General features: G+C 37.4%; 1 protein-coding gene across 4 annotated transcripts in view; it reads right to left on the bottom strand.

Moving 5' to 3' along the window:
- PCNX4 (pecanex 4) overlaps positions 1–14517 on the bottom strand; it is a 48160-nt gene that overhangs the window by 9898 nt on the left and 23745 nt on the right. For all 4 annotated transcript variants that reach the window (XM_046647631.1, XM_046647632.1, XM_046647634.1 and 1 more), the window contains 4 exons: positions 12998–13358; positions 10260–10363; positions 5827–6866; positions 5264–5450 (listed from right to left, as the gene is read on the bottom strand). In XM_046647631.1, coding sequence (XP_046503587.1) covers positions 5264–5450; positions 5827–6866; positions 10260–10363; positions 12998–13358 — 1692 coding nt within the window. The remainder of the gene's footprint in view (positions 1–5263; positions 5451–5826; positions 6867–10259; positions 10364–12997; positions 13359–14517) is intronic.

Genomic DNA, 14517 nt, shown 5'->3' with positions numbered 1-14517 from the left:
GATCTGCTGCTGTTTTGCTGTTAAGTGAGTCAGGCCCCCAGCATGGCTGGTTGCTAGGCTCTGGGGCTCAGAATTGGGGCAGGCCTCCAGCCTGTGAGGCTGTTGTCAGTTCTCTCGGGAGCGCAGATGGGTGGGGCCGGCCCCAGGTGGCAGCACACAATCATTTTAGGCACTGGTAGGCAGGGCAGATCCCCTGTGTGGCTGTTTGAGATGGCCAGCTACACAAGTCTGCTGCGGCAGACAGGCCCCACCACCCACAGGCCACACACCCTGCCAATGTAGGGCCACCCTGTCACACGCTCACTTGCCCTGCTGCAGAGGTCCCACACACCCTACCTACATGGGCCTGCCAATTTTCCATGGGCTTGCTGGTAGGTGGGGCCAGTCCATAGGGCAGGCTGCCTGCCTTGGCTCAGTTGGATTAAATTGGTACTCTAGTGGGTGGGGCAGACCCTCTCCCTGTGCTAACAGGTCAGAAGAAGAAATCCAATGGCATCTACCAGTTTCTGTGTCAGCACTACTATACTAGGTCACAATAACAGCTGCTGCCAGTGTCTCAGTCCCAGAGGAGGTGGGCCCAGCTGCCTCTTGCCTCTTTGAGATGCACTCAGAGCTTAGCAAGTGAGTCTCTTTTACCCAAGGACTATGCACCTTTCTTTCTGGTGATGTTACGGTTTCCTGAATGGGTGAATCTGTGTGTGGGTCCTTTAAGAGTAGGCATTTCTTTCTCTGAAGTTCAACAGTTTTTCTGGGGGTATTCCCAGTTGTTTTTAAAAGCCAGCAAAGCCAAGTATTATGATAATTTATCTTGGTTGTGCTGAATTCAAAGGCTGGGATGCTTACTGCGGCATGGATCTCCTGCTCAGATGCCCTACTGCTCTGGGAAAAGCTTTATACCTTAAGACTGTTCCCAGCTGTTAAGTGCCCAGGCCAGGAAGTGGTTTTTTCCCTCAGTAGAGGTATATTTCTTCCTCTTCTATCCCTGTCAATGTTGTCCCTTGTTGTGGGGGTTCTTTTTATCCTGTTTCCAGTTCTCTCTCAGAGGTAATTGTTCCAAGAGTAGTTGTAGGTTTGTTGTGTCAGTGGGAGGAGGTGCTTTCAGAGTCCTCCTATGCCATCTTCCCAGCAATCTATACATTTTGGATATTAATCTCTTATCAGATATATGATTTGCAAAAATTTTCTCCCATTTGGTAGGCTGCTTTTCATTTTACTGATTGTTTTCCTTCCTGTGCAGATGCTTTTTAGTTTGATGCAGTTCCACTTGTTTATTTTTGCTTTTGCTGCCTTTGCCTTTGGTGTCAAGTCCAAAAAATGATTGGAAAGCCAAAGTCAAGGAGCTTACTGCCTATGTTTTCTTCTGGGAGTTTTATGTCTTCAGGTATTACATTCAAGTCTTTAATCCATTTTGAGTAAATTTTCTGTATGGTGTTAGACAGTGGTCAAGTTCCTTCTTTTGCTTGTTGCTATCCAGTTTTCTCAGCACCATTTATTGAAGAGACTGTCTTTTCCTCATTGTATATTCTTGGGTCCTTTGTTGTAAATTAATTAGTCATACATGCACAGGTTTATTTCTGAGCTCTCTATTCTGTTCTATTGATCTGTGTGCTTGTTTTTATACTAATACCATACTATTTTGATTACTATGGCTTTGTAATACAGTTTGAAATCAGGAAGCGTGATGCCTCCAGCTTTGTTGTTTCTCAAGATGGCTTTGGCTACTCAGCAGCTTTTGTGGTTCTATACAAATTTTAGGATTGTTTGTTCTATTTCTGTGAAAAATGTCACTGGAATTTTGATAGGAATTACACTGAATCTGTACATTGTTTTAAGTAGTATGGGCATTTTAACAATATTAAAACTTCCAACCCATGAGGACAGAATATCTATTTATTTGTGTCTTCTTCAATTTCTTGCATCAATGACCAACAGTTTTCACTGTATAGGTCTTTTACCTCTTTGGTTAAATTTATTCCTAGGTATTTTATTCCTTTTGATGCAATTGTACATGTGACAAATAAAAATGGCAAGCAATAGGATATATTGAAGAATATGAGGAAGCCATTTGGTATAAACCTAATTCGGCCTGACCTTGTCTTTCCAAAAGGGCCTGACCGTGGCCATTGAGCATGCACTGTATATCTGCTTTAGATTTTCCCTATGGCAAGAGCAAAGGCCCTTGAGGTAAAGGTGCAACTTCCCTGCCCCTCCCAACATTGGCGTCTCCTTAAGGATTAATCATCTTTCCTTAGGCTAGAAACTGATTGCTGCGCTCAACTGTGGCTGCCCAGCTCGGGACAATAGACTTGCCTCCTGCTACGCCCACCAAGATGGCAGACCCACTACCTGCTGTGTCCATCAAGTGCTGTGCCGATAGGGCAATCTTGTGACTATTGTGGGAGGGACATTTCAATCATATGTGAAACACCCTCTTTGAGGGTATATAACCACACTTATACCCCCACTTCTTTGGAGTGCTCTGTTCCTTTATGGAAAGACTCTCCCGGGTTATAATCCTCAGATTTCAGCTCAGAATAAACTCACCCAAATTTTCATTTACAGATTGGTTATGGATTATTTTCGTCGACACATTGAATTGTGTTAATTTTTCTTTCTGACAGTTATTAGTGTATAAAAATGCAACAGATTATTACATATTGATTTTGTATCCTTCGACTTTACTGAATTCGTTTATTAGTTCTAGAATTTTTCTGGTGGAGTCTTTAGAGTTTTCTGGATATGTCATCTGCGAATAGTGATAGTTTTACTTCTTCCTTTCCAATTGGACACCTTTTATTTCTTTTTCTTGCCTAATTGCTCTGGCTAGGATTCCAATACGATAGTGAAAAAACAGTCGCAAAAGTGGGCATCTTTCTCTTGTTCTTGATCTTTGAGCAAAAGCTTTCAGCTTTTCACTGTTGAGTATGATGTTAGCTATGTGTCTTATATGGCCTTTATTATGTTGAGGTACATTCCCTCTATACCCACTTTGTTTACTTCTTTAATTATGGTTTCCTTCAGTCTTTTGAACATATTTATGATGGCTACTTTGAAATCTTTGTAAATCTGACATCTTGTCGTTCTCACAGGCAATTTCTGTTGTCTGCTTTTTTTCCTGCTGTATGGGTCAGACTTTGTTTCTTTTTATGTCATAATTTTTGTTGAAAACTGGACATTTTAGATAACACTGTAGTAATTCTGGGTACTGATCCTCCCTACCCTCTGCCCCAGGGCTTGTTATTGCTATTTGCTTATTAGTTTAGTGAGTGGTTGAATAACTTCAGTGAAGTCCATCCCTACCTTCACCCCAAAATGTGGAGTCTTTCATGTTGCAACCTCAGGGAGTGCACCTTGTGAAACCATGGGATGGCAGTGGTTTGGGCAGAGCTCTAGTCTATTGAGTGCTCACACCCAGTTGTTAAGCTCCACTGATTACCAGCTGGTTCTCTACATTTTCAACAATGACCTGGGGCATAAATTGGCTCCAAAGACTAATCCAATTACATTTGGGCTCCTTTGAAAGAACAGCTTTGGAGGTCAATGTTTGAGATTTACTTTGACTCCAGGAAAGCTCTTCTCTGCTGTTTCTTTCCCTGGTTCTCTCCGTTAATCTACTCAGCCTACAGTTTAGCTTATATCTTTAATGAATTTACCAATTGCCTTTTAATTATTCCACAGTTTTTAAGAGAATCTTAGGCTTCAATGTTTTTACACTATTTTGAAAATAAAGTTGGTTCCTTTGGGAAGAGATTTGGGTTCTTTTTTTACGGTTTGCTTCTTCCACTGAGCAAAATCTCTAAGCCAGAGCTCTGAATCTGGAGGTGAGACAATGGCATGCTTCTCTCTCAGTGACATCCCTGCCTTAGGAGATGAGCACTTGGTAGAGGGTGATCAGTAATCTCAGGTCTTCTTGGCTTGCCTCTCCCAGTGTGGAACCTCCACCTTATGAGTAAGCAAGCGTTATTAGGTCCCCACTATTCTCAGCGGCACCATGCCCAGGGTAAAGCCTCCACCCAGTGAGTCAGGTTGGCCAGAAGAGACTTCCCATCTCCTAATTACACATGCCCAGAACTCAGCTTCACAATAGGTCTCTGGGAGTAAGATGAGAAACGCTGAAGTCCTGCCTCTCCCAGGAAAATAGCCCTTCACCGGGGAGCTGAGGGGAGAGGGAGCCCTGTGTTCTTGACTATACCAGTCTGAATGGAGTTTCCATCTTACTGAGCTGGGAGGGAATGGGTCTCAGTTCAAATATTACTGTCTCACACTGTTCTTATTGGGTTTTAGTTGATTTTCTTGAATAAATGTTTCTTCATTTGCTGTAGCCATTAGGACCATTTCCAAGACTTTAAATGGCTGTTTTAAAAAAAAAACTTTAGTCATTTTCATTGGGGAGTGTATCTGTGGAGCTCCTCAGGCTATAATGCCAGATGTGGAACCCACAATAAGCTCATAACATTGAATCTTTCATACCGTGCACACTCGATGACATTTTAAACGCAATGACAACAAGTACTAAATCTTAAAAAGTCAATCCCGATTTGGAGTCTTTCTTAATTGTCATAGGTCAGATTTGCTGCAAATTTACGTATGGATGTCAGCAAAAGAAATACTATGCCACTTACAAGTTAATTTTTCTTTGGAGTCAAATCTAAAGCGATAATACACTTGAATTTGGCATAAGAATACAATCCATTTAGTCAAATATGCTATAGCAATTACATTTACTTGGCTATTTCATAGGTCGGTTATTGAACAATGGCTACACAACTTTTTTTTTTTTGGAAGATTAGCCCTGAGCTAACAACATTCACCACCAATCCTCCTCTTTTTTTCCTGAGGAAGATTGGCCCTGAGCTAACATCCGTGCCCATCTTCCTCTACTTTATATATGGGATGCCTACCACACCGTAGCTTGCTAAGTGGTGTATAGGTCTGTATTTGGGATCCAAACCAGTGAACCCTGAGCTGCCGAAGCAAAGTGTGTGAACTTAACTGCTGTGCCACTGGACCAGCCCCTACTCAACATTTTTAATTGGCTCCTATTAGATGCCAAATTAGATTATTTGCAAAAGTAAATAATCAGTCATTTTAGGATTGGACTATGTTGGCCATAAAGGCATGATTACAAATGTCTTAAAACTGTAATTAATATATCCATACCTAGAATGTTCTATCTCTATCACTTGGTTCAAATACTTTATAACTGATTTCTGTTCTTGAAGGTTAATACATGAAAATGTTTAAAAACACGTTTTTAACTTACCATATTAGGATCATACCCCAGAGAAAACAAGTATGGTTTTTCTTGTAAAACTGCTTCCTTCCACTTTTCATCAGATACCAAACCAATGTACCAGTCCCTTTCATATTCTTCAAGGCAGTCAGTCAGCTCTTTAAAGTCTTCTATTGGACCTAAACTTGCCTTATCAATCATTAGTTTCAGAGTATATCTGAAAAATGGAAAAACAAAGAATTTTAGAGTTTTTAAAATCAAGTTTATAGATGAAATAGATTTGTTCAATCAATATTTTTAAGACATTGAACTGAAATGATACATATTTCAGATAAAAAGATTAGGGAAAAATGATGAAATTAAAGTGAAGAAATCCAGTAAGCCAAATGAAAAATAGTTTCTCCACATGAAGAAAACAGAAGGAAGTATAAATTATACACCTGATATAATCACAATACATAGCATTTTTTTCATTTTTAGGACAGCAATTATTTTTTAAAATTAGAAATGAAGGAGTATCTCCTTCTAGGTTATAAAAAAAATCAACATTTTTCTGCCAATGTTACAACTTGTAGATAATCAAAATGAATTACCTGAAAGCTTTCAGTGCTATTTGGAATAGTTCTGGCTTTTCTGTGAGCCAATCCAAGGCAAGAGACCAAGGCAAAACACCACTGTAAACTCTCAGTATATGACCAGGACTAGGAACCATATTGTCTACTCCAAACAAACTAAAATAACAAGTCAGTACTACATGAACATAGAAGTCTTTTAAAACTCTATCCTTTGCAATTTCTTCCAGTACATTTGGGACGTTTTCTTCTGAATGAAAGCATTCCAACTGCCTTAAAACAAATTGGTACCAGTCTTCTGGAAATAATGAGCTCATCTCCTTCATTTTGGAATTAGGCAAACAGTTAGATGTCCACTCTTCCGGTAAGCTTAACAAGTGAGAATGAGGACAACTGAACTCCTTGAGAGGGATAAACACCATGTCTTCATGTTTTCCTTTGTCAATAGCAGGGTATCCCAATATAACTGCTTTGTAAAGACTGTTTTCAGGAACTGTGCCAGTAGAATGATCATCAACCCTCTGTGATACTACTGATCCTGGAATAGGCACATTTATACCTTGCAAAACTTTCAACTGATCTTTCTCTTCTTTTCCTGTTTTGATAGTTGTCTCATCATCAAAAACATTGTCATCAGACCAGTCATCCAAAGTTTCTGAATTTAAACTACCTGTATCTTCTGGGGATTGGGTTTGTGGTGAAGTATTCAAGTCAGGCAGGATTATAAGAGATGCTTTCCCTTTATTTTCAATTTTTTGAACATTCTCCTGCATGCTGGATCTTCTGGAGCAGTACCGAACAAGTATCCACACAAGCACTTTAACAAGGTCACCTTTAAATTCTTTCAAGTTATCATGAGAATCAATTATGCCAGATAGGACATTCCTGGCATCAGAATAGAGTTTCACAGGCAAAATGGTACAGGGTGTCAAGACATTTCCAAAGTGTTCACTAATGGAACATACTCTTGTGTATTCTTCTTGTTCAAAGGCACCTTCAAAAACTTCGTCAACTTTTCGAGCTTCAGCAGTATGACAGGATGTCTCTTGCAATTCTAATCCCTAAAGAGGGGAAAAAAGTACTTGAGTTTATGATGACTTATTACACAGAGAAAAGCAGCTAGTTCTGTAAATGCCCATGGATTGGATTCTCATAAAAAAAATATGGAAAATTCAAAAGAATTTCTTTAACTGAAGAGTTACACCTTAACTCAGTTAATGGCACTTAACACACGATGTTGGATACAGAGATGAAAAATAATGCTACTATTTTAAAAGAAATTATAGAAATTCCACTAGAAATTGGCAAAACAATTTTGTTGAGTATCATTTTAATTTTAAAAGACTATATCTGTAGTTAAGTTTGAATCACACTTATTAAAATCTTTCTTTTTTTTATGACAAGATAATACCTAGGCAAGTATGAGAGTTTTTATCTTTTCCAAAGATTGGCACCTGAGCTAAGATCTGTTGTCAATCTCTTTTTTCTTCTTCTTCTCCCCAAAGCCCCCCCAGTGCATAGTTTTATATCCTAGTTATAGGTCCTTCTGGTTGTGCTATGTGAGATGCCGCCTCAGCATGGCTTGATGAGCTGTGCAATGTCTGCACCCAGGATCCAAACCAGCAAAACCCTGGGCCGCCGAAGTGGAGCATGTGAACTTAACCGCTTGGCCATGGGGCTGGCCCTTAAAAACGTCCTTAAATCATAAAAATTTTTTGGGAGGAAAAGAAAGCAAAATTGGAATTACACAATATGCACAGTAGTTTTGTGCATATCCTTTCCATCCTACTTTATATGAGAGCATTATTATACTGTATGGATATGCCATAATTTGTTTAACTAGGCTCCTGTTCTAGCTTTTAAAATAATAAAATAATAATATCAGAGATTTGAGTAATTATTGTGTGTCTCCTCCAACTACAAAGTAAACTTCATAAAGCTTTGCTACTGCTATATCCATAGTACCTAAACCAGTAGCTGGCACACAGCAGGTATGCAACAAATATATGTTGAAAGAATGAATATTATGGATATGTTCTTATATGAATTTTAAACACATTTTGATTACTTCCCTAGAATGAATCACTTGAAGAAGATGTACCAGGTCACTGTTTACTATTATTATAATTATTGTTTATCTAAATTATACATTTTTACAAAACTATCAGTGCCTTTAACAAAAGGCAATGGTGCCAGGCTATATTATAATCTAGGGAAAGAACATGGAATGTGACATCAGAAGCTGTTTCAAATCATAGCTCTGTCAGATGCTCGTACAGAATCCTGAGTAGGTCACCTATCCTCTCTGAGATTCCTTTTCCTTCTCTTTCAAAGAAAAAATAATCCTAGTACATAGGGTTGTGAAGATTAAAGTAAGCAATGAAAGTGCCTGTAAACTTTAATGCATTATGTAAATGTTGGTAGATGGTATAGCTAAGCAAGCTTGTGTCCAAAAAAATGAAATAGAAAGAAAAAAGACTGCCACCAAAAAGTGTATCTTTACACCACATATGTCACAGAGCACAAAAGATCAATAAAAGGACCCACATTATGAGGTACTATAAAACCACACCATTTTAAAAATAGAACTATATTAAGCAATGAAAACATCCTCAATATTCCGCATAATTTTTTGCCTTCCTACTTGTAGAGGTTAGACTAGAGAAGAGGTCTCCAAACTTTAGATGATTCAGCGTCACAGGAAGGCTGGTTAAAACGCAAGATTCCTGGGCCCTCCCCCAGAGTTTCTGATTCAGTAACTCTGGTGTAGGGCCCAAGAATTTCCATTTCTAACAGGTTCCCACAAAATGTTAGTAATTACTAATCTGGGGAACTGCATTTTCAGAACCACTGGACTAAAGGAACAGCTTTCTAGTCACTAGCAATGTTGTCCAATCTGTGCTAAGACAAAAAATTCATTCATTCAACAAATATTTCTTGAGGGCCTATTATGTGCCAGGCCTTGTTCCAGGGGCTTAGGACATATCTTCCAAATAAAAACAGAGATCCCTGTCCTTGTGACATTTACATTAGAGCGTGGAGGGACACAAGCATCAACAGTAAAACTAAGTAAATTACATGGTCTGTTAGAATGTATAAGTGCTATGAAAATAAAGAAAAAGTAAAGTAAAGGAAGAAGGATTGGGAATGAGGGGATGGGAACGAGAGTGCAATTTTAACCAGAATGGCCACAGGAGACCTCATTGAGAAGGTGACATTTGAGCAAAGATTTAAAGGTGGTAAAGGAGTTAGCTGTGTGGTTATCTGAAGAACATGTTCCAGGCAGAGGGAACAGCCAGTAGGCTCGAGCAGAGTGAGAAGGTTAAAGTAGTAAATGAGGCCAAAGAGGGAATAGGGGGAGCTTGACCATTTAGGGCCTTGGCTTCTACTCTGAACGAAAGAAGAGATCCACTGCAGGGTTTTGGGTAGAGAAGTAACATGATCTGACTTGGATTTTGAAGATCACGCTGGTCGAGAATAGACTGTAGTGGGGCAGAGGGAGAAGCAGGGAGACCAATCAGGAGGCTATTGCAATTATCCAGGAAAAGGATGAAGGTGGCAGAGAGCATGGTGATGAGAAGTGGCAGGATACAGAATATGGCTTAAAGGCGGAGCCAACAGGAGTTCTTGTTGGATTGGATGTGGGGTATGGAAGTAAACAAGGAGTCAAATATCACCGGACTAAAGCCCAAATGTTTGTGGGCTGAGCAACTAGAAGAATGGAGTTCTCACTAAGGACTCCTGGGTCCTGGGGCACTCTGATGTTAAAAGGTCAAGGAAAAGAGAAGGAACCGTCAAAGGAGACTGAAGAGGATTAACCCATGAAACAAATCAAAAGAAAAGATCAACGTGCCAAATGCTGCTGATAGGTCTGGTAAGGGCCTGAGAATTGATCATTGGATTTAGCAATGTGACAGCCACATTGGAGACCTAGGCAAGAGCAGTTTTTGGTGGAGTAATAGGTAACAGAGTCAAAAACCTAGAGTACATTGAAGACAGAATAAGAGAAATGAAATTAGAGATATGACTATAAGCAACTCTAATATGGAATTTTGCTCTAAAAGGAAAGAGAAAAACAGGGTGTAGCAGGTAGGGGCAGTGGGGTCAAAAGAAGGTTTTTATTAAGTTGAGAACGCTTATATGATAGAAGAGTGAAAAAAATATTACGGAGTCACACTTTTGAGATGCTCAACTAGATAGGGATAAAAAGAAAAGGACTGGAAGAAAAGGGGGCAGGTATATTTTGTTACCATGCTCTGATATACAATCGACACTAGTTTGCCTATCAATATGTGCATATTGAAATATACTTTAAAAATCCCTAAGTCTTTTCACAGATAATTAAAAGACAGTCTTTCAAACTGAGCTATTAATAGTGTTTGATGTGCACGTAACAGGTAAAATTTTACACACATACTATAAAAATACTAAAGAGGTTTCAAATGAACATTGACCTTAATGTTAATACAGCAGTAAGTATAGCCATGTTCTAGAATCATTATCCATATTAAACGATCCTGAAAACGGCCCAAGTAATGAGACCCAGGTAAGAGGAGACCTAAAAGAAATCAGAAAAGAAAAAAGAAAGTAATTGTTCAAGCTTGTTTTATTTTTCCATGTGAATCTTCAAAATTGATAACATACTTGGAACTAATTCATAACTCCATCTACCCTCTTTTTACATCAAGAATAGAAACAAATATTTATTGCATAACAGGAGGCATTAAATTAAGCTCTTTACAGGAACAGTTGCAAGAGAAAATCTACAGGTGATAATAAACAAGAATTCAAGGATATCTTTTCCAGAAAAACAAGAAATTAGAACTTGCTATATGAAATCCTAAATACATGTTAGATATATTAGGAAGAGTATTAAATATATAAAATCCAACTTCACATTAATGATTTAAAAGAGTTTGGACATTTATATATACATGTATATAAAAATGTTTTGTGGTGTTGAAAATTTACATAAAGTTCTACATACTATACAAATATTTTAAAAACTTAGTTTTTCTCTCAATATTATGTCTCTGAGATTTGCCCATGTTGATTATAAGCAGCTCAAAGTTATTCACTGTAACTACATTGAGAATTCATTGTATAAATATAGCTGAACTTGAATATTCATTTCCCTGTTAATAAACATTTCAGATGTTTCCAATTTTTCACTATTATAAATAATGCTGCAGAAATTACCTTTGTGCAAGTCTCCTTGTACAATGTGTTGTGCAGAAAAGAGTTAACATAACAGAACTGACTGCCATCCTCTGAAAGGTCTGCTTACAAAATTGGCCCTTGGCTGGCATCTGGGAACTTGTATTTCAGGAGAGTTCTCACCACCCTAACTGATAAAGAGTCTCTCGTGCCTCAACTGTTTGTGCAAACAATACAGTTTACACTGAACAAAACTGTTTGTGCAAGGAATACAGTTTATACCGAACATGTGCTTTCCTTTGGGAGTTTGGTACGTGCTAGGCAGAGGGTGCCTACATGACCAGCTCCCAATGAAAGTCCTAGGCATATTGAGTATCGAATCAACTTCCCTGGTAGTCAACATAACACACGTTGTCACAACGCGTTGCTGGGGAATTAAGCATGTTCTGTGTGATTCCACTGGGAGAGGACGCCTAGAAGCTTTGCACCTGGTCTCTTTTATCCCATGTGACTTTTCCCTCTGGTGATTTTGCTCTACATCCTTCTGCTGTAATAAATCTTAGCTGTGAGTATGGCTATACTCTGAGTCCTGTGAGTCCTCCTAGCAAATTATCAAACCTGGGAATCGTCTCGGGGACCCTCAAAACATATGTGCAAGAGTTTCTCTAGAATTGGAATCACTGGATCATGGAATCTAAAATTGGCATCCCTAGGCCATGGGATATATACATCTTTACTACAGACTATAAATTTACCCTTCAAGGTGGTTGTATGAATGTACACATTCCCTTACAACAGGTTCAAGAGTTCCTATTACCCATACTTGGTAACGTCAGACTTTTTACATTTTTGCCAATCAGATGTGCGGGAAACGTTACCTCATTGCTGTTGTTTTTTTTTTCCAGGAAATACTTTATAACATACTTCTTGGTTTAGTGTAATTGGTTTGATATTAAAGTAAAATTTCTACCTTATTACTAAGGAATTTATTATTTCAGATATGAGTTTAACCTTACAGGTATTTTAAAAAGTGGCACAGCATTATTATATAAATTAATTGGAACTGGATAAAAGTACTAAAAGTGTAGAATATTTCCTATAAGAAGGGAAAATGATTATTCATAAAATATTTGTACTACAAAGATAAAATTTTTCCTAAACTATCTCACATAACAGAAAAGTTCAACCCAAGTAAACATTTCATTAAAATCCTAATTTTAAATTGCTACTCTGCCTGGAATCAATTTGCCAGGAAGTGGCAACAGTTCTAAAACAAATTTCAAAACCTAAGGTACATGGTAGGAGACAACAAACTACTGTCATCAGCTTATACCTTATCGAAAAGCAACATTAAGTGTAACATAATTGAATTTGCAGTTAGCGTTCAATGAAATTATCATAAAATTATAATTATCATAAAATCAGTTCCTTCTCATCAAAAATCTTGCTAATATTTGCACAGAACTTCTATTGGGAGGCTATCAATCATGATCAAAGCCTTACATTATCTTGTCCTGTAACCTTGTCAGATTGCTTAACTAGCTATACAACTAAGAAGATAGAAGCCACATTCCTTAAGCTCTTCAATCTGACATCGCATGAGGCTAGTTTTCACTCTTTATGGGTCTAAGCAATTGCATCTACTTGACATGAACTCATTATAAATTCATGGAAATTTTGGAGATAAGGTGTTTTCAGGTTTCAATGGTGGGACTATAACCTGACTTTAATCAAGAAAATATTTTTAAAAAATTGTCAAATCACCTTAATGAAATTTTCTTTTTAGTATTTTTTATTTATAGTATTTTTATTTTTAATAAAATACTATTTTATTTAGTATTTTTATTTATAACTTTATTTATCTCAAAATAAGGAGTAGGAGATACACTTCTATTTTGTATTTAGTCTTTCTGCCTGCACATCAAAGTATCAGAATGAGTATAATGGTTGTATCAAAAGATTGTTTTTCTGTGTTCATTTTTTTGTACTTGAAATACATTAGTGAGGATTTCTCAAGCATAACCCGTTTACTTACCTAAACTTCCAGCTGCCATCGCAGACTGCAGTGCAACGGTCAAATTTGGGACCATCTGGTAGTAGTACACTGTATCTGCACACACGCAGGCTGCAGTGCCCACCACTCCTGGCCAACTCTGACTAGGTCGTGGAAACCCCACCAAGAACAAAGGAAGGGTAAAGAGGGGGAGTAAGGGAGAAGAGAGTAGTGTAGAAAAAACTATGAAGACCAACACAAATGGAGAGAAGACAATGTTGAGTATACATAAAGTGGTGGTTGATTTTCTACGTTTTTTCTCCGTCCATGATGCCAAAAGTACAGTCACAGCAAACTGCAATTTAGAGATGAACTGAATCAGACGATCACGCATGATACCAACCTGTAGAGATGTAAAAATAATACTTTTTATTCTTAAAGACTTTTCATGCATTTTCAAGATAATATAAAGAAAACTCTATATTAATACTGCACCAATATTTTTGAGGAAATAGCCCTTTATATAAGATTCTTCGTTATAATTTTCTCCAATCTCACAATTAATAAATGAGACTATATTTTTAAAAGTTTGGGCTCTCTTAACAACAAAAAAGTATTAAAGAGAATTGACAGAGTGCTATCTATATCTTAAGGTTGACTATCTTTTGTATTACATGCTTGTTAAGTCATGAGACCCAGAAGTGGTAGTTAAGCAACTATCCTTAATTTACCCTTATTTTAGAGAGTATTTTACAGATTAAGAAACAGAAGTCATGCTGCAAGACAAACCTCAATAGACTGAAATCATACTAAGTATGTTCATACAAATCATGCAAAGTATGTTCTTCAACCAAAACAGAATTACATCAACAATAGAAAGAAATCTGGAAATTAAAAGACACATTCCTAAATAGCCAGTGAGTCAAAGAAGAAATCACAAGATAAATAAGAAAACATCTTGAGATGAATGAAACAAAAATGCAACATACCAAAACTTGTGATACAGCCTAAACAGTGTTCAGAGGGAAATTTATAGTTGTACATGCCTACACTAAAAAAGAAGAAAGAGCTCAAATCAGTACCTTAATTGTCCACCTTAGGAAACTAGAAAAACAGAGAAAACTAAACCTCAAGTAAGCAGAAGTAAGTAACTAATAAAGATTAAAGAGGAAATTAATAAAATAAAGAGAAAAAAAACAATAGAGAAAATCTATGAAACTGAAAGCTGGTTTTTTGGGGAGATCAACAAAACTGACAAATCTTTACCTAGACTGACCAAGAAAGAAAACAGAGAAGTCTCAAATTACCAAAATCAGGAATGAGAGAAATAACATTACCAGCAATCTTACAGAAAAAAAAAAAAGGATTATAAAATAATATTATGAACAACTGGATGCCAATAAATTATATCACTTAGATGAAACTGATAAGTGTAGAAAGACAAAAATTACTGAAACTGACTCAAGAAACAGAAAATCTGAATAGACCTACAACAAGTAAAGAAATTGAATTAGTAATTTAAAAGCTACCCACACAAAAGTCGAGGACCAGATGGCTTCCAT

Source organism: Equus quagga, chromosome 20, assembly GCF_021613505.1.
Source record: "Equus quagga isolate Etosha38 chromosome 20, UCLA_HA_Equagga_1.0, whole genome shotgun sequence".
NCBI classification, from domain to species: domain Eukaryota; kingdom Metazoa; phylum Chordata; class Mammalia; order Perissodactyla; family Equidae; genus Equus; species Equus quagga.
This window is presented reverse-complemented; position numbering and strand designations above follow the sequence as displayed.